The following is a 20,218-nucleotide window of genomic DNA, read 5'->3' as shown; positions in this document are numbered from 1 at the left end:
TTAAAGACATGAGCCACCACTAGATGACTTAGTTTTTTTTTTTTTTTTTTTGAGACAAGATCTCCCAAGTCCCAGGCTAGACTTGGGATGACCTTGACTTTATTCTCCTGCCTCCACTCTTGATTGCTAGAATTACAGGCTTATACTACCACCCTCAGTTTATGGAGCACAGAGGCTCAATCCAAGGCTTGGTGCGTGTTAGGCATGTACTCCACCAGCTGAATTGCATCCCATTCCCTAGGCATGTGTTAAGTATTTGTTAACCTGTTTGTGATCTAGGTGCACAGGTGATCAGCTCATTGATGCCACAAGACACAGTAAACAGCATTGTAAGGAAGAGTGCCCTGAAAAAGCCAGTGGTTGCTTCTTCACTAAAAAGGCAGGGTAAGTTCCCCTTCCTAGAAGGGGCTTAATGGGTAGAAAACCATCCAGAGGTAGTCTGAAGGAATAATCAAAAGAAATATTTTATGTTGTATCACTAACATAAACAACAACAGTGGATAGAGTCACAGCAGCTGAGGTCTCTCCTGTTTTCCCAGGTTCAAATCATGCTCAAAATTATGCTAGGGATGGGAAGATGGTCCAGAGTATTTGCTGCTCTGTCATGAGTTCGGATTCTAGCACCCTCTTGAGCAGTTCACAAACACCTGTAACTCCAAAAGTAACTCCAGCTCCTGGGGATTCATCACCTTCTGTGGCCTCTAAGAACAGGCATATGGTGCATATATATACTATTTAAAAATATAAATCTCTAAATTTATTATTTTATTATTTATTTGGTCTATATACACCTGTTATTTTGCCTGCATGTATGTCTGTGTAACTGCATTCAATGCCCTCAAAAGCCAAAAGAGACTGTTGGATCTCCCTGAGACTGAAGTTACAGATAATTGTTAGCTATAGTGTAGGTGCTGGAAATTGAATCCAGCTCCTTTGAAAGAGCGGCCAGTGCTCCTGACTGCCGAGGCATTACTTTAGCTCCTAAAATAATAAACGAATGTGTAAGTAAGCAAATAAATAAATGGATGTAATGGTGTGCTTCTGCAATCCCAGTACTCAGGAAATACAAGTATCACCACATTTCAGAGTCAACCTGGTTTGTACACTGAGTTTTAGGCCAGGCAGGGCTACAGCAAGAACTTACTTTAATAAACCAAGATGAAATAATTATATAATAATAATAATAGCAGCAAGTCTATAATCATAGAAACAGAATGGATTAGTGCTTGCCAGGGTTAGTAGAAAGGTGTTCCTCCATGGAAGTGTTTTTTGTCTTGACTGTGATTGAACATATGATAGAATGCAGAGCGGTGTACACCTACCTCACAAGTGTATGGAAAGTTAATAAAGGGCAAATGAGGCCATTAAGTTGTATCCAGGTCATTTTCTTTAGTGAGTATTTATTCTGTACATTTTAAAAATGTTACTCTGGGGAATCTAGGTGAAGGAGATACAAGCTCTTGAGGTTTTGATGTTTTAAGTTTTGAGACTGGGTCTCACTATGTAGCCCAGTGTACCTTCAAGCTACAGATCTTACTACTTTATCTTCCTGAATACTTGGGTTATAGGTGCACACTGTCACACCCAGGGAAACTTTGTATTCCCTACAACTGTAAGAATAAAGTTATATCAAAAAAATTGTATATATTCATTTAAAGAAAAAACTTTAAAACTACTGAAAACAATTTTGTTTTGTTTTTCAAGACAGAGTTGCTCTGTGTAGCTCTGGCTGTCCTGGAAATCACTCTGTAAACCAGGCTGTAGCAAGCTTTTTTTGTCGGCTGCCAGCTCACAAATAATGACATAGAAACTTCTTAATAATTATGAAAGCTCGGCCTTTAAGCTTGTCTCAACTAACTCTTATAACTTAAATGTATTTTATTTATTTATTTATTTATTTATTTATTTATTTTTGGTTTTTCGAGACAGGGTTTCTCTGTGGCTTTGGAGCCTGTCCTGGAACTAGCTCTTGTAGACCAGGCTGGTCTCAAACCCACAGAGATACACCTACCTCTGTGCCTCTGCCTTCTAAGTGCTGGCTTGAACCACCACCGCCCTTCTTCTTATAACTTAAATTAACCCATTTATATTAATCTACGTTCTGTCATGTGGCATTACCTCTCTTCCATCTTGTACTGTCTGTTTCCTCTTCCTGCCTAGCTGGCAACTCTACCTTTCTTTTTCCAGAGTCCTCTCTCTGACTGAAAGTCTCACCTATGCCTCCTGCATAGCTATTTATTATACCAATGATAGCAAATACTTCTTCACACAGTGTACAAATATCCCACATTAGGCTGACCTCAAACTCAGATATTTAATGCCTCCCAAATGCTGGGATTGAAGAGATGTACCACCACCATCTGTGAAAACAAAATTTTAGTTTGGTTTTTTGTTTTGTTGTGTTTTTGTTTTTCAAGACAGGATTTCTGGGACTCACTGAGATCCACCTGCCTCTGCCTCTCAAGTGCTGGGATTAAAAGCATATGCCACCACCACCCATGGAAAACAGAATTTTTAAAGCTCTGTTATATCTTCATGTGTGTGTGATGTAAAGGACTGAACCAGGGGCTCAGGCATGCTAGGCACATGTGTACTTACACTGGGCTCCACATACTCCCAGCTCTTTATTCTGACCCCATTAGCTCCCATCCCTTGTTACTGTATTTCTCAGTTGTTTTCTCCAAGGCTTCAAGATGTTACCATTTCCTTTTTATTTAATGATAAGTCTTTTGCACTTTTGAATACAAACATTTAAAGTTAAGTATGAAGATACCATAGCAACTGGAATGCATGACCTAAGTTCTGTGCTCAACTTTTTGTTTTATTCTTATTTTTATTACTATTTTTATTTATGTGAACAGGTGTTTTTGCCTGTGTGTATGTCTATGTAATATATGTATGCCTGCTGGGCAGCAGTGGTGAATACCTTTAGTCCCAGCACTTGGGAGACAGAGACAGTCCTGGTCTGCAAAGCTACGCAGAGAAACCCTGTCTCGGGGGGGAAAAAATGCATGCCTAATGCCTGTAGAGGCCAGAAGGGATATCTGATCCTCTTGGAACTGGGATTGTAGACAATTTAAGCTGCCATGAGAGAATTTGTGTAATGCAAATCCATAAATGCAGACTCAGAAATGGGAGTAATTTCTATAAGAGGGTACAGGATCCCTTGGAACTGAAATTACAAGTGTTTGTGAGCCACATGATGTGGATGCTGGGGCCAGCAAGTGTTCTCAACTGCTAAGTCATCTTTCTAGCCTGTGGTTAATGTCTTTTTCTTTTTTTAAGATTTTATTTACTTAGTATGTTCTGCCTGCATGTATGCATGCAAGCCAGAAAAGGGAACCAGATCTCATTACAGATGGTTGTGAGCCACCATATGGGTTGCTGGAAATTGAACTCAGAACCTCTGGAAGAGTATTATTCAGTGCTCTTAACCTTTGAGCTATCTCTCCAACCCTGGTTAATGTCTTAAATGTGTTAGTCTTGAGGGCTTTCATTCATTTTTGCAAATGAGTTATTTTTGTTCTTTTGAAACAGGGTCTCTTGTAACCTAGGCTGGCCTCAAACTTACTATGTAGCCCATGTATGCCTCAATCTCACAAGTGCTAGGATTACAGGGATATACCACCATGCCCAGTATAAATGGATTTTTTTAAGGTTTTTTTTTGTTTTGTTTTGTTTTGTTTTTTATGGGGCTGGAGAAATGACTCAGCAGGTAAAATCACTTGGTACTTTTACAAGTTCAGTTCCCAAAATTCATATTGAGTAGCTCACAAGCTCCTATAACGCCAGCTTCAGGAAATCCAGTGGCCTTGCTGGCCTCAGAGGGCACTGCATGCACAAGGTGCATATACATATATGTAAATACCCTTGTATACACATAAATAAGAAACAAATATTTTTTTTAAAAAGTCTGAGGGCTGTGACCTGGTACTGGTGGCACAGTCCTTTATTAATCCCAGCACTCAGGAGGCAGAGGCAGGTAGATCTCTGTGAGTCCCAGGCCCACCTGGTCTACAAAGCTACATAGAGAAACCCTGTCTTGGGGGGGGGGATGTCTCGGGGCTAGAGATGGCTCAGAGGTTAAGATCACTCATTGGCTGATCTTCCAGAGGTCCTGAGTTCAATTCCCAGCAATCACATGGTGGCTCACAACCATTTTATAGTGGGATCTGATGCCCTCTTCTGGCATAAAGTCAATAGAGCACTCATATACATAAAATAAATAAATAAATCTTTAAAAAAAAGAAGTCAGTTATCACAGTGGACATCATAAAAATATATACTTTTTATATAAGTAAAAAGAAAAAGTTCCGGAACCTATTTCACATAGTTTCTTTTCTCTGTATTTAATTTTTATATTTTTCCCCCTGTATAGACTACTTGACTATTTCAAGCTTCAGCTAATTATTTATTTTGAAACAAAAGTAAAGTTAATGAAAAAATAGTTAATTTTTTTTTTCCTTTTTCTAGTCTGTGGTCAGCTTTTAGATGAGGCACAAGTGACCTTGTCCTTCCAAGATTGGCTGGCCAGTGTCACAGAGCGTATCCATCAAACCATGCACTATCAGTTTGATGGTAAGTACTGCTGGAAGGAGAAAACATCACAGTAATATGCAACGGTTCCGTTCTGATTTGTAGGAGCCTTCAGTCCAAGAACACAAAACCATGAGAAAGTAAAAGTCTGGCCGGATGTAGCAGTACTGAGCCTGGGGGTATTACCCTGAGTTACATAGTGAGACCTGTTTTGTTTTAAAGAAGGGTAGAAGCACGTATAGCTCAATATCAGGGCATTTGCTGCCAAGCCTGACAACCTGAGTTGGATCCCCAGGACCCATGAGGAAGAAGAGAACCAAGGACAAGTTGTCCTCTGACCTCTACATATGCACTGTGGCAACATGTCCTCCCTTACCCCATAAATGAATAAATGTGTACAAAAACAACAACCATGCAAAAGAAGAAAGTAGACATCAAAGTAGAAAGAACTAAAGAATTGTTATTAAATGATTATCATTATTAGAGTACAGAAACAACAAAATGAATGTAAAGATAGAAGGAAAAAAATCAGATAAAAACTGGTCTGCCTGGGTCTTTGTCTTTGTCTTTGAGTCTTTTGGAGCAGATGCCAAAGTTTTAGATTGTAAGTCAAAGCAGGGCAGGGAAGGCTCAAAGAAAATCAAACCTGTGAAAACTAACATAGTTGTATCAAGTGCATAGGATAAAGAAGGCTGGGGCACACAGGCTGGATTAGCGTGTGTGTGATGCTGAACCCCAATGAAGTCAGAGCAAAAGCTAGTCATTAGTGTTTGCCTACTACCGTGAGTACATTCTAGGTGGATGATACAGCAGTTCATCTTCATTGTCAACTGGACTAGGTTTGGGTTCTATGCTAATTCATCCTTCATTTTTATTTACTTGTTTGGGGCATCTGTGTTCTGTTGGGGTGTGTGTGTGTGTGTGTGTGTGTGTGTGTGTGTGTGTGTGTGTGTGTGTGTGTTCCACATTAGTGCAGTTGCCCACAGAGGCCAGAAGACAGTGAAAGTCAGGCCCCCTAGATCTGGTGTTACAGATGGCTGTGAGCCACCTGACATTGGTGTTAGGACCAAGCTCCAGTCCTCTGGGAGAGCAGCAAGTGTTGTTCTAGCCCCCTTCTTTATGTTTTTGTGGTATGTGTTTGAGAACTATGTAGCCCAGAGTGGTCACAAACTCACAGTCCTGCCACATTCTCGAAAACTGCTGGGGTTATAGTGTCCCACCATGCCTAACTCATTTTAATATATCTTTTTAACATTAGAAAAAAATGAGATTTATTTGAATGGGTAGTTTGCCCACATGTATGTATGTATGTACAATACATGCATGCTCTAGTGTCTGTGAAGGTCAGACAAGGTAATCAGACCCCCTTAAACTGGAGTTGTGGATGATTGTGAGCTACCATGTGGCTGCTAGGAACCAAGCCTGGGTCCTGCCAGAGCAACAAGTGCTCTTAACTGTTTGAACCAACTCTTCAAGTCAACTGGAGTCTCTCTCAGAGCCAGGCATGGTGGCACACCCTGTAATTCTAGCACTCATGGGACATAGAAAGGAAGATCACGACGAATTTGAGGTCAGCCTGATCTACGTAGTGAGTTAAATTCATACTATGCCTGTGCTACAGAGTAAGACCATGTCTAAAAAAGGCTTTCTTAGCCAGACATGGTTGCATATGCTTTTATTCCCAGCCCTCTGGAGGCAGAGGCATAGGCACGTGCATCTCTGAGAGCTTGAGGCCAGTCTGGTTTACAAAACAGATTCCAAGATAGTCAGGGCTATAGAGAAAAACCCTGTCTCAATACAAAACAAAAAAGTCTTTCTCTGATGAATTCAGATGAGCCATAGCTCTGCGTTTATCCATAGAGCTCTTGATGTTTCCTTCTGCTAGGATTAAGAAAAACTCTGAGCTCATGACCCCTCAACAGAACTCTTTTTCTTCATCCAAATTACTTTAAGAGGTTGGGATATTTTCCTACATTTAATGTGCCCTGGAGTCACAGACTGATACTGATACTGACTGGACCTGCAGCACTCAAACCCTGTTATCTTCAGTGTTCATGATCCTGAACATGCGGGTGAGAGCAGCCTCCTGCTTTGCTTAGACATGAATGCAGCTGGCATGTGCCTAGATGTAGAGGCCAGGAGTTAATCAAATGGACAAGCCAATTAGAGAGTTCTCCCTCTACTCCAGCGTTCTCATTTCATATGCCCTTCAATGGGAGAAGTGGACTCTCCTAGCAGTTAAACAGCTAGCAATCTGGTCATCATCGGTGGAGGGGAGGTGTGCTATGAGCAAGGAATGAAGGACAAGGCTGATGCAGCCCTTGGCTTGTGAAATCCCATCAGCCTTTTGCCTTTAAGTAAAGAAACCTCAGATATATTAGTAGTATTAGTGTTATTACATCTTATTTGGTGGGGAAAAGGGCACATTCATGTCATGGCCAATGCGTGTCAGTCAGAAGACAACTTGCAGGAGTTGGTTTCTACCATGTGGGTTTCATGAATTGAATTCATGTTATCAGGCTTGGCGACAAATGCCCTTATTCTCTGAACTATCTCCCCAGCCTGTCAGGTACTTTTGATTGTTGCCCCATTCATTCCCTTCCTTTTCCCTCTCCTTGCACATCAAGAAAACAACCAAGTTTCTTAAAATGACATCCTTCTTTTTTCTGCAGGCAAACCAGAGCCCCTGGTGTTCCACATTCCTCAGTCCTTTTTTGATGCCTTGCAACAGAGAATATCCATAGGAAGTGCAAAAAAACGACTCCCCAATTCCACCACAGGTGCGGAGTCTCCCTGGAAAGAGCAGTAGCAATTGTGACCTTAGATACCTATGTGTAGAAAAATTTGCATGGGATTTTCAGGGTTAGCAAGTCTGGGTACATAACTGGAGCATGAATTTTGTGGTAATTAGCTCTTAGAACAGTGGCCAACTCTCCAAAAACAGATTTTTTTTTTTCCTAGTGAGAATGAATGGAAATTTATTTGTAAATGACTAGCAAAGACTGTTTGATACTTCTAGGTGTGGAACAGTTTCCCCAAAACATCTGAAGCCCCAGTGGCCAAAAACTAAAGGGACAATCATACATATGTCATCAGTATGCAAATGGAACTAGGATTCTACTCTCTCAGACATGATTGCTTCCCAGCATCTTTGAAAACATTTGTGTCAAGTTACAGAAGTCCAGAGAGGAGCTTTCCAAAAACTTTGGTCTGGAGAAAACATTTTCAGTAGTACATGAAGAAAATAATTCTGCTGGGTGGTGGCGGCACACACCTTTGATCCCAGGACTCCAGGCAAAGGCAGGCAGATCTCTATGAGTTCCAGGATAAGTTCTAAAGCTACAGAGAAACCCTGTCTCGAAAAACAAAAAAAAAAAGTGTGAGAAAGGTTTGTTTGGCTCAAAGGTTTGTTTGCCATGAGGAATTCATGGCAGCAGAAGATAGCTGGTCATATGGCATCCACCAAAAAGAGGGAAAAATGAACATGCTGATATTCTCCTTTTTATTCTGTCTAGGACTCTAACCCATAGAATGGTACCATCCATCTTTAGATGTGGTCTTCCCACCTCAGTTAATCTGTAATTTCCTGAAAAGCATACTCAGAGGCTTGTTTCCATGCTGATTTTTTTTTTTTTTTTTTTTTTTTTTGGTGGGGGGGGGTGTTCGAGACAGAGCTTCTCTGTGGTTTTAGAGGCTGTCCTGGAACTAGCTCTTATAGACCAGTCTGGTCGCAAACTCACAGAGATCCACCTGCCTCTGCCTCCCTAGTGCTGGAATTAAAGGCGTGTGCCACCACTGCCCAGCTTCCAGGTGATTTTAAATCCCATCAAGGTGATAGTATTAACAGACCACCTGTTGGAAATTTGACACCAGAGCACATCACTATAAACCTTGACATTCATCTCTAGTTCCCATAGATACATGGCCATCTCATAATTCACAATACATTCAGTTCAACAGCTTAAGTTCTTCACATAGGCTCTAATATTTCCAATGGGTCTCATCTAAGACTGGTCAGTCTTAATTGTGAACACGTGTAAAATGGAAACTATGTAATATACAATAGCACAGAATAAGCATCCCTGTGGAATAGGACATACCATTTGGGGCACACCCCAAAATGGAAAAATCTGAGCATAGCAATTGAATCAGGGCAACACCAAGTCCTGCACTTTGATGTTGGATATCTGGATCTCCAGAGGGCCTGGGGCTCCCTACCTCTCCAGCTCTATTGCCACTCTCTTGAGCCAGTTCCACTCCATATCTGCAGCTTTCTGCCACAAATGTTCCATGATCTTGCTATCTTCAACATCCTGGGTTCTCCATTGCAACTTGGGCTTTACCTTCACACCTTTACTCAGTAGACTCTCAGGAACACCAACCATTTTAACTTTGCTTTCAGTGGCTCTCTGGATCCATGGCACAAGACTCCATGACTTCTTCCATCTTTCATCTTTAATACCTGCAAAACCAGTATCTTGAGGGCAATGCTGCCGATTTAGGATGGGCCTGGCCTCCTTCAACCACAATTGCAGTGACTATTGTGTGCTGAGTCTGGAGGAACACTTCTTAGGCAGTTGTTTCAAGAGGGAAGCCTTTCCATTGTGTCCTCAATTTAGACTATTCTTTGTAGTGAATTTGCACTTTCACAAGATGGAGGGTTTCCTGTTGTCCCAATGCAGACTGCCATGTTTTTTTTTTTTTTTTAATGTATCTAACCTAAGTTACAGCTGCTTTCAGTCCTGCATTGTCTCTAATATTAAACTTGCTCATGCTCTTTTTCCTTAACAAATGCACATTTTTTCATACATACTCTGCTTCTGATATATATTCTGAATGCCCTCCTGTCTTGAGATAACTAGTAGTCCATTCCTTTTTTTTTAAATCTTTTATTATCTGTGTATGTGTACACGCATGTGCTTGTTTTTTTTTTTTCTAAGACTTATTTATTATGTATATAGTGTTCTGTCTGCATGTGGCCTGCAGGCCAGAAGAAGGCACCAGATCTCATTACAGATGGTTGTGAGCCACCATGTGATTGCTGGGAATTGAACTCAGGATCTCTGGAAGAACAGCTAGTGCTGTTAACCACTGACCATTTCTCCAGCCCATAGTCCATTCTTTTTTAATCCAGCCTCACCCAAGCTCTCAGGAAACAGGCAAATGTAGGCAGTTTCTTTGCTTGAATATATCATGGATGCCTAACTGACCTAGTTACTGACAGAGTCCTCATCCCTCTCAGAAAGCACATGAGCCAGGCCTATCTTGGCACTCTCATCTGCCACACTCCTCACTAGAGCCAAACTTCCATATTCCTCCAATAAACCAATTCTAGAGGTCCATGAACCACATACATAGTCAGATTTATCAGATCAGCAGCCCCACTGATTTTTTTTTTTTTTTTCTTTCCAAACAGGGTTTCTCTTTATTGCTTTGGAGCCTATCCTGAACTCCCTCTGTAGACTAGCCTGGCCTCAAACTCACAGAGATCCACCTGCCTCTGCCTCCCCAGTGTACTGGGATTAAAGGCATGTGCCACCACTGCCCAGCATCAGCCCTGATTCTTAGTATTAGTTACTCGCTGTGGTGATACCATGACAGGAGGTAACTGAAGAAAGGGAGATTTGGGGTAGAACAATGATGATGCATGTCTTTTATCTCAGCACTGGGAGGCAGAGGCAGGTGGATCTCTGTGAGTTTGAGGCCAGCCTGGTCTACAGAGTGAGTTCCAGGACAGCCTCCAAAGCCATAGAGAAACCCTATCTTGAAAAACAAAACAAAAACAAAAAAAAAATTATTTTTAGAGTAACTTTTTAGAAATAAAGGTAAACCTGAGGGAGAGAGAACCACCAGGTGGCCAATAGCCAAAAGTGATTACAACTAGAAAGCAAGTTGTTATTTAGTAAAGTCCATTTTGAAGAGTGCAAACTGAATTCATGATATGTTGAGACCTTCATCTTTATAGCTTATCTGTCTGATTTTGATGTCCTCAAACTAGAGGCCTCACATCCAATCATGTTAGTCCCTCAGCTGTGCTACCGACCCTCTGGTGGAGCTGCTTTAATCCCACATGCAGGTGGTGGGTCCTGTGTAATTCTTTCAAGGACTGTGATTTGACCCATTATATCTTATATAAGGTTTTCAGAATGGAGTTCATGCACATACTAAATATAGGAACAGTAAATAGTGCAGCAGCCTGGGTTCATCCTAACACTACAGAAAAGAAACATGTAAACAAATTTCTAAGGTCTAAATGTGAGCATGTTGAAGAAGCCTACTTTTCTGTGGTAGAGGTTCTTATCAGTGGTTGGTCAGTGTCTGCCAGACTGTTACACACTTGCAGAACAAGTAGAACTTAACTTCCGATCTGTGAGGAGATAGCTCACTGTAGTGAGAGAGATGCTGAACAGTAAGTACACCGAGAAGATGTTGCTGTATGGTATTGAAGTTTGTCCCTTCCTTTTTCACTTCAGCATTTGTTCGCAAAGATGCCCTGCCCCTGGGGACCTTCTCCAAGTACACCTGGCATATCACTAATATTCTGCAAGTTAAACAAATCTTAGACACCCCAGAGGTAAGAGTTTTCCTCAGGACACATGTCTGTGTGCATGCGTGCGTGTGCGTGTGTGTGTGTCCACACATGCACATTTGTGGATGTGGAGGCTAAAGGTCCATGTTAGGTGTCTTCCCCCACACCCAAAACAGGGTTTCTTGTGTAGCTCTGGCTGTCCTGGAACATTAGGTGTCTTTATTTTTCTTTCTTTGTTTTTAATTGGTTTTTTTTTTTCTTTCTTTCTTTTTTTTTTATCCTCAAACCATTTATTGACAGCAAGCCTCTGTAGCTGTGAACCACGTGAGGTGCAGGTAGGGAGTACTGTGGGAACCAGCAAAGGATTCCGTGCAGGGGCGCTGCCTGGGAATGCTGTGAGCTCATGGCCATCACAGGCAAACAGAGCATAAATAATACTGGTGGGAGGCGTGGGCAACAGGGAGACCACAGGACAGCCACCTCGGAGAGCTACCGGGGACATGGCGGCCCGGGACACACGAGGCTATGGAGGTACACGGACGCAAAGGGGGCAGTGGGTAACACAGGACATGCCGAGGCGATGAAGAAACAGTTGGAATTCTGGGCTGTTCTGGACACTACCCGGCAGGCTTCCTCCTCAACCACTCAGGCCATGGGGTTTGCAGGCAGGACACACTGAGGCAGAGCTAGGCAGCAGGTCATTTTCCCTCGGGGTCAGGTAGGGGACCCTGAGAACAGCGTCTGAGGCCTAAGGGTGAACTGTGCCTTCAGGGTCCTTGTCATAGATGTAACTGCCCACAGCACTGGTGTTCACTCCCTTGGGTCCAAAGAGAATTCCATAGCAAGGCTTGTGGCAGTAAGGTTGGCCATGGTGCTCGGCATGCCCGCCAGGGGTCAGTGTCTTGTTGCACTCACAGCGTAGACAGGGTCGGTGCCAGTCCTTGCCCAGAGAGGTCACCTCAGCAAAGTACACCCTCTTTTAATTGGTTTTTCAAGATAATGGCTTCCCTGTGCTGGATTAAAGTTGTGGGCCACTACCACCTGGCAAGAAATGTCTTTCATTTCCCTGAAGCTCAACCAGTTCAGTCAGCTCAGCAAGCCCCAGGGCCCACCTGTCTCTCCTGCCCCACCTGTGTTTGAATTAAGTGTCTTTGGCTTTGAGTTCACCAAGTAGGTTAAGCTGGCTGGCCTGTGAACTCCTGGGTTCCATGTGTCTCTGTGTTTCCAGCACTGAAATTACAAACAAGTCCTACCACACCTGACTTTCTAGAGACAATCGAAACTCAGGTCCTCCTGCTTGCATGCCAAGCACTTCACTAACTGAGCATTTTCCAGCTCTTAAAGTTCCTTTTTTTCATGTTAAGGGATTATGTAGACTTCGTCTGTATAGTTCTGAGTCTAATTTGGTCGGTATTCATGCTTTAGAAAGTAACATAAAGGGGATGGCTCAGAGGTTAAGAGCACTGGCTGCTCTTCCAAGGGAACTGAATTCAATTCCCAGCAACCACATGATGGCTCACAACCATCTATGGTGAGATCTTGTGCCCACTTCTGGTGTACAGGTGCACATACAGGCAGGACACTGTAGATGTAATAAATAAATAAATAAATAAAATCTTTGAAAGAAAGAAACTGAGTTTAATGACCTTCGGTATGATCTCCATCACCATTAAGACAGAGGCAGGAGAATAAAAAGTCCAAAGCCATCCTCAGCTGCATATCAAGTTAGAGACCAGCCTCAGCTATATAAGACCATATGAAAAAGGACACTACCAGCTTTGGGGTTAGAAAGCAGGATTTGGTGATGCATGCCTTTAATCCAAGTACGCAAGAGCAGGAGTCAGAGACCACCCTGTCTCAAAAAAGAAAGAGAGAGAGGGCAGGATTTTCCTTATGAATTAATTCACATGATATCCTGATAGCTATGAAGACCCTAGACTTCACTGGTTGGCACTGGAACAGATATCAATAATCTTAAGTGACATTCTATTTGTGAAGTCACTGTGTGCAGTGTAATTAAGTTCTTCTCCCCAAACTGTAATTTGACCTCTATTATCCTCTTTCACCAGGGACACACTGAATATTGTATACTACATGTATGTGCTGATCTCTTTGTTAGAGTGTATATACATGGAGGTAGACAGTTTGTAGGAGTCAGTCCCCTCCTTCTCGTGGGTTCTAAGGCTTGAATTTGGGTAGTCAGCCTTGCAAGACACCATTACCAATTCAGCCATCTAACAGCCCCTACTGTACTTTTTAAAATAGTTTGTTAAAGCAGATCTGAAATTTTGACAGATTTTTCCCTTTCAATAGAAGTAGAATATTTCAAAAACTTCAAAGTAGTGTGACTCTGAAAGATGAAGGTTAATTTAGCCAGGCTTAGTAGCTCATACTTACAATTCCAATACTTGGGAGGCAAAGGCAGAAATGGATAGTTCTAGGGCTACATAGTGAGCCTGTCTCAAAAAGCAAACACAGAAGAATTAGACTAACAACAAAGCATCATCGTGTTCAGAAGTAATGTTTTAATAGTTGCATAGTTTATGTGTGGGCCCTAGAGTAACACTGAAGACATTTGGCAGTGGCATTAGGGAGGTACCAAAAACCCTGAGGCCACCTGAGGGGCAAGAACCCTGCTGCCTGGGCACCTGTCCCTGAGTGACCTTTGCTGTTTGTCCCATTCTCCAACCACAATATACTGATAGCTACTGTGGTTTTCTTCCCAAAGAAGTCAGGGTCGTTTTCTAGTTGGGTGGCTGAATCCCAAGGACAGTGAAGTACCAGGATGTGAGATGAGTTGCAGGAGCTCACAGAGTATTAGGAGCAGAATGCTGCCTGTGGTGGAATAGAGGGCCTGTGCCAGCAGTCACTGAGTGTGGATATGATGGGTTCAGTCCACATATGGTTTGCCTGGGATTCAAATGAGAAAAAGTACAGTTGATATAAGGAAAGACATAGATGCGTTGGCAGGACTTACTTAAATACCAAAGAGAAGAGGGTGTGATGGTTCAATACATGAGAGCACTAACTCTGCAAGTAAAAGGACCCAAGTTCAAATCCTCAGCACACTAGCTAGGCATTGGTGGCACATGCCTTCTTTAATCCCAGCACTCGGGAGACAGAGGTAGATGGATCTCTGTGAGTTCGAGGCCAGCCTGGTCTACAGAGCAAGTTCCCAGACAACCTCCAAAACAATACAGAAAAAAAAAAAAAAAAAAAAAAAAAAAAAAAAAATATCCTCAGCACTCATGTTACAGGCCTGTAGGTATGGTCACACAGGCCTGTAATCCTAGCATTATGGGAGGTGGAGACAGGTTTTCGGGGGCATAATGACCTCCAGCCCAGCTCCAGGTTCAGTGACAGACCATCTTGAGGTACAGAGTGATAGAGTAGAACCTTCATCTTCATTTGGTCACTCTATGTGTGCATATATAGGCACATGTATCTGTAACATACTTATATGTACAACACATTCGTAAAAGAATGTACAAAAGAAAGTTTATTGATATTCCTGTATTTAAAATAAAAAGTGTATCATGGGCTGGAGAGATGGCTCAGAGGTTAAAAGCACTGCTTGTGCTTCCAGGGGACCCAAGTTCAGCCCTCACCACCCACATGGCCACTCACAACTGCCCTGTAACTCTACCTGTAATTCCAACTCCAGAGAGTCAATACAATAGTCTTCCTTCTGGCTTCTTCAGGTACCCACACACATTAGAAGCATATATACATACTGTCAGATCCCAAACAAACCCCGGGCAAGTCTAACCTATGGCTCCTCCCAGCACTTCTCATCTTAGCCCCCAATGCTAAACTCCATCCTAGGGACTGGGCTCCCCTTCTCCCAGCTTCCCTTTCCTATATAACTCAGCCATTTCAGATACACACTGCTTTGGTTCTCTTAATTACCATGTATGTGCTTTTTTGGTATTCTTGTGCCCCCACCCCTTTTCTTCTCTCACTCCCCATTCCCTCTTTCCATAGCCTGATTCAGTCTGGACCCTTATAGCTATCTCTGGCTGTTCTCTCCCTCATATCTACAATAAAACCCTTCTCAATCATACCCACCAAGCAGTTCTCACTTTCATTCATACATATATCCTACATAAATAATAATATGGATATTCTTAAAAGATAAAAAATCATAAGAGACCTAGTGGCACCCAAGATGCACATATGTCAAGATTTCTATGTCTCCCTTTCTTATCTGTCTTTGTGTCCAGATGCCCCTGGAAATCACACGCAGCTTTATCCAGAACCGGGATGGGACTTACGAGCTGTTTAAATGCCCTAAAGTGGAAGTTGAGAGCATAGCAGAAACCTACGGGCGGATAGAGAAGCAGCCAGTGCTGAGACCTTTGGAGCTGAAAACCTTTCTCAAAGTTGGTAAGTGACTTTCAGAAGCATCTCTCCCTTGAGGGTCACCTGTTCTCAGTGCTGTCAGAAGCTCTGGATCTCCTCCTTAATCAAAGCACATGCATGCCTTTAATCCTATCACTCGGAAGTCAGGAGTCTAGCCTAGTCTGCAGAGCTAGTTCCAGGACAGGCTCCAAAGCAATACAGAGAAACCCTGTCTCAGAAAACCAAACAAAACAAAAACAAAAAATACACACACTCATTTTGTGAGTCCCTAAGAAAAGGCTTTCATCTCTTTTGAGCTGGTGCTTTCTGAACAGCAACTGGAATACTCGAACCATGGACAGATCATGAAAGAAGCAGTGAACCCCCTGCAGCCCTCCCTCCTCACAGCAAGTTATTTTCAGTAAACCTCCCCTCCCTGCCCCCCCCCCCATCTCACTGTGTAACCCTAGCTGTTCTGAAACTAGGCATGTGTACTGAATAAAAAGAAGAAAAAAGGAAGGACATGATTGCCCCTAGGTATGGTGGAGGTTTATTATAGATAAAAGAGAAAGTGTAGCCTGAGGCATGGACAGTCCAGAGTGAACATGACCCTGAGCTAGGCTATGTGGGGGTAGCCAGGAGATTAAAGGGAAGAGAAAGGGCTGGGTAACCAAAATGGCTGGATTAGATAGGGAAGGACAACTGAGGGAAGAGCAGCCTAGTTCCTGAGCTGGAGAAGTTTAGGGTAGGGAATGGATATGCTAACCATACCCTGTAATAGGAAGCAACAGAGAGATGCTGGGAGAACCTGGCAACCAGGTCCTATGTGATGTGTTAAATAGGCACCTCAGCCATTTTTTCCATGTTTGAGACCTAATATAGATCAGGCTGGCTTTGAACTCAGAGTGACCTGCCTGCCTCTGCTTGCCAGTGCTCAGATTAAAGGTATGTAATACCATGTCTGGCTAGACTGTTCTTTACATTGGAAGTTTCTGAAACATTGACTCATACCATAGCTGCTTTTCCTCATGATCTTACTGCACTTTCCAAATATACACTCTATTAGCTTTCAATTTTTTCTTTATGTATATTTGTGCAAATGTTTGTGGAGTCTGGAGGAATCAGTTCAGTCCAGTAGGTTCCAGGAACTCAAATCATCTGGCTTAATGGAAGTACCTTTACCTGCTGAGTCATCTTGATGACCCTTCCAAAAAAATGTTTTATGTATATATAAGTGTTTGCCATGTGTGTGGGTGCCTGTGAGTACCAGAAGAGCTGGAGTTATAGATGATTGTGATCCACCCCTGATGAGTGCTGAGAACTAAGTGCGGGTCTTCTGGAAGAGCAGCACTCTCTAACTACTGAGCTTTCTCTCTTATCCCACAATGTGACATTTTTCAAAGGCAGTCTATAGCTTATATGTTTTGTCACATGTCAATTCTTAATCCTCTGGATTTTATTCTTGTCTATGTTATTGATACTCCGACCATCTTCTGTTTTCTTCCAGATGGCTATTGGTTGATGTCCAATATTTAATATAAGAAACTTTTACTCCATGCAGTGATGGCGCATGCCTTTGATCCCAGAACTCAGAGGCAGAGGCAGATGGATCTCTGTGAGTTCAAGGCCAACCAGGGCTACACAGAGAAATCCTGTCTCAAAACCACCCACTGCCCCACCCTCCCAAAAAAGAAAGAAACTTTGACTAAAGTGTGATGGTGCTTGCTTTTAATCCTGGCATTCAGGTGGCAGAAGCAGGCAGATCTGTGAGTTCCAGACTGGCCAAGGTTACACAGACCCTGTCTCAAAAATAAAACATAATTTCTTGTGTTTTTGTTACTGGTGGGAAATGCCATTGGTTTCTGTACACACTTATGCAGTACTACAGTCTTTGGCATAGTGGCAGTTTAGACCATGTGGTGAACCGATGCAGATTTAATTCTGTCTTTGAACTTGGCCTTCTCTTGCTGGTTTCTCTACTCAGTCTGGCTCTGCTGTCACTATTTTATGTAATAAAGCCAGCAGTGGGATTTTTAATTTCTTTTTTATCTCTGGGGGGGGGGTGGGTGCTATCTGTGTGCCACATGTTTATTTACTTATTTGGGGAGAGGAGTGTGCATTTCACATAGAGAGAGAGGTCAGAGGACAAACTGTGGGAGTTGGTTCTCTCCTTCCATCATGAGGGTGCCAGTACTTGAACTCAGGTTATCAGGCTTGTTGGCAAGCATCTTTACTCTGTGAGCTATCTCGATGGCCCTCGAATCACCCAGCCAGTCCAGTTTCTTATTTGAATCTGAATAGAATAAAATATATCTGCACTAGAACTTTGGGGGCAGTGGTCCCACACACTTTTAATCCCAGCACTCAGGAGGCAGTGGCAAGAGGATCTCTGAGTTTGAGGCCAGCCTGGCACAGAGCAAAAGTTCCAGGACAGAGAAACCTTGTCTCCAAAAAAAAAGAAAAAACACAAAACAGAAACAAAAACAAAAAAAGAGTGTTACAAAACTCAAACTCCCAGCATGTGGGTTTCTAGGTTCTTATTTTTACGGCATCCATATTGCTTTCCTAATGTAGACTGCACCTTCCTGAATGTTCTGCCATTGCTAGTCAGCTTTAGTCATGCTTTTCCTGTCAGTACCTGGGTGGGTACAGGTGTGTGTGGGTGACTTTAAAAGGGCAGAGATTGGGGCTGCTTATTCTCTGGTTGGCACAAGTTCCACCTGGGCACAAATCAGAAGGATAGGGTTTCTTCCTGCCTTCACACACAGCCACCATTTGTGGATAAGAGTGTTGATAAAAGAGTCCCTCAGGGCACCCTCCACCTGTCTTATACTAACCCCCAGATGCCAGTCTTCCTGGCACACTTTCAGCATTTGTACTTAACTGACATTTAAGTGAAGTCATCGCAGACAGTACCTGAGGCATAGAGCCCTGCAACCCCGTGTCACAAGCGTCAGATTCCTCATGGGTATAGCTCTTTCCTGACCATTGTTAAAATGAATAGTGAAGTTCATCGAATGTTGTTAGCTTATGGGGGCCAAATGCTGAGAGAAAAAGTATACCTGTATGCATTACTGCTAGAGTCTTTGTCTTTCTCTTTTTACATTTACATATGTTTAAAGCTTTGTTTACGTGTCCAGTTGCCATCAGAAGTTCCCTTGGTGCTGGAGTTATGATTGAGAACCAACCAATGTGACTACTTGGAAACAGGTCCTACGCAAACTCAGCAAGCCCTGCTAATCACAGAATCATCTCTCCTGCCCCTATTTTTTTAAAACTTTTTACTTTTTCTCCTGAAAGTCTTCCTGTTTTGTTTGCCTTCTGCAGAGTGGACTTGAACTGCAATCCACATGCCTCAGCCTCCCAAGAGCTGGGGTTACTGGCAGTGCAGTGCCCAGCTAAACTCTCCATCTTTATCTGACAAAAGGAAGTCATTTCATTTCATATCCCACTCTCAGTCTAGCCTCCAACACCAATAAAACCTAAATATTCTTAATTTTCTTGTAATAGTGTCTGTGTACACGAATGACAGTGGACAGCTTTGTTGAGCTGATTCTTTACATCCAACTTTATGTAGGTCCAGGGGATTGAACTCAGGTTGCTAGGCCTGTGACCCAAGTGCTTTTACACTGAACCATCTCGCTACTCTAGACCTAAGAGTTATTATATATTATACAGTGAGCCAGTGTAGACCTAAGAATTATTGTATACTACAGAGTGAGTATGAAGACTTCTGGGCTCCACTAAGACTCTGTTTCAAAAACAAATGAATAGTCTTTATGAAAGTCAAGTGGACCATACTAATTAGCTTCCTTTTTTCTCCTCTGTAGGTAACACATCCCCAGATCAAAAGGAGCCAACACCCTTTATCATTGAGTGGATCCCGGACATCCTCCCTCAATCTAAAATTGGTGAGCTTCGAATCAAGTTTGAGTATGGTCACCACCGGAATGGACATGTGGCTGACTACCAAGACCCAAGGCCATCCCTGGACCAGCCTTTGGAGCTGGCCCCTCTGACCACTATCACTTTCCCTTGAGGCAAATCAAGAGTTATTTTGCGGAGTTTGCACATCCCCACCCACCCCTCACCACTGTAAATCCTAGTAGCACTTAATATGGTCCCTGCTAATGAACTGCACTTAGGTAAGATGCAGCTGCTGAGCATCCATGTAGGTTCTGTAGAAGAAACTCCTGTGCATAACTTGTTGGCACTGCTGTGTACAGTCTTCATTATAAACTGGGCACTTATTTTCTGACCAGAGTTTTAAACAACAGTGTGAGTCATTGGTGTTCTCTTGGATTCACCTGCAGCTCATTTTTCTGTAACTCTCTTAAAAAGTCAGCAGCACTGGACCTTAGCCAACAGTGTGAAAAAAGTTAATGATACCCTGGGAAGAGCAGAATGCAAAGGATCAGCCTGACAGAGCAAATAAAGTGCAGTGTCACTAGTTTTTCCAAATGGTACCATTGTCATGACTTTACAATTAGAAACTTTTGGGTGTATTTACTTTGTAGTCAAACAAGGGAAAGTGTCTAGTGCTAAGGGATTAGCAACACATAATTCACTTTTGTTCCCCTTCAAAATCTTGAGCAGCAGCCAGGTGGTGGTGGTGCATGCCTTTAATCCCAGCACTTAGGAGGCAGAGGCAGGAGGATCTCAGTAAATTCGAGACCAGCTTGAATACAAGAGCTAGTTCAAGGACAGCCACAAAGCTACACAGAGAAACCCTGTCTCAACAAACAACAACATTCAGGAGACAGAGGTAGGCCAATCTCTGTGACTTTGAGGCCAGCCTGGTCTACATCATGA

The 20,218-nt window shown here is 42.7% G+C and overlaps 1 protein-coding gene across 3 annotated transcripts in view; it reads left to right on the top strand.

Annotated features, from left to right (window-relative positions):
• The window catches only part of CUNH2orf42 (chromosome unknown C2orf42 homolog), a 28,118-nt gene extending 8,249 nt beyond the window's left edge, over positions 1-19,869 (top strand). For 2 of the 3 annotated variants that reach the window (XM_051175013.1, XM_051175012.1), the window contains exons 4-9: positions 280-384; positions 4,474-4,578; positions 7,209-7,316; positions 11,010-11,110; positions 15,289-15,451; positions 19,237-19,869. In XM_051175013.1, the coding sequence (XP_051030970.1) occupies positions 280-384; positions 4,474-4,578; positions 7,209-7,316; positions 11,010-11,110; positions 15,289-15,451; positions 19,237-19,445 (791 nt within the window). In that variant the 3' untranslated portion in view covers positions 19,446-19,869. The remainder of the gene's footprint in view (positions 1-279; positions 385-4,473; positions 4,579-7,208; positions 7,317-11,009; positions 11,111-15,288; positions 15,452-19,236) is intronic. The other variant, XM_051175014.1, reaches the window with a different exon arrangement.
• Positions 19,870-20,218: the final 349 nt, after the last annotated feature.

Source organism: Phodopus roborovskii, unplaced genomic scaffold (assembly GCF_943737965.1).
Source record: "Phodopus roborovskii unplaced genomic scaffold, PHOROB, whole genome shotgun sequence".
Lineage (NCBI taxonomy): Eukaryota > Metazoa > Chordata > Mammalia > Rodentia > Cricetidae > Phodopus > Phodopus roborovskii.
This window is presented reverse-complemented; position numbering and strand designations above follow the sequence as displayed.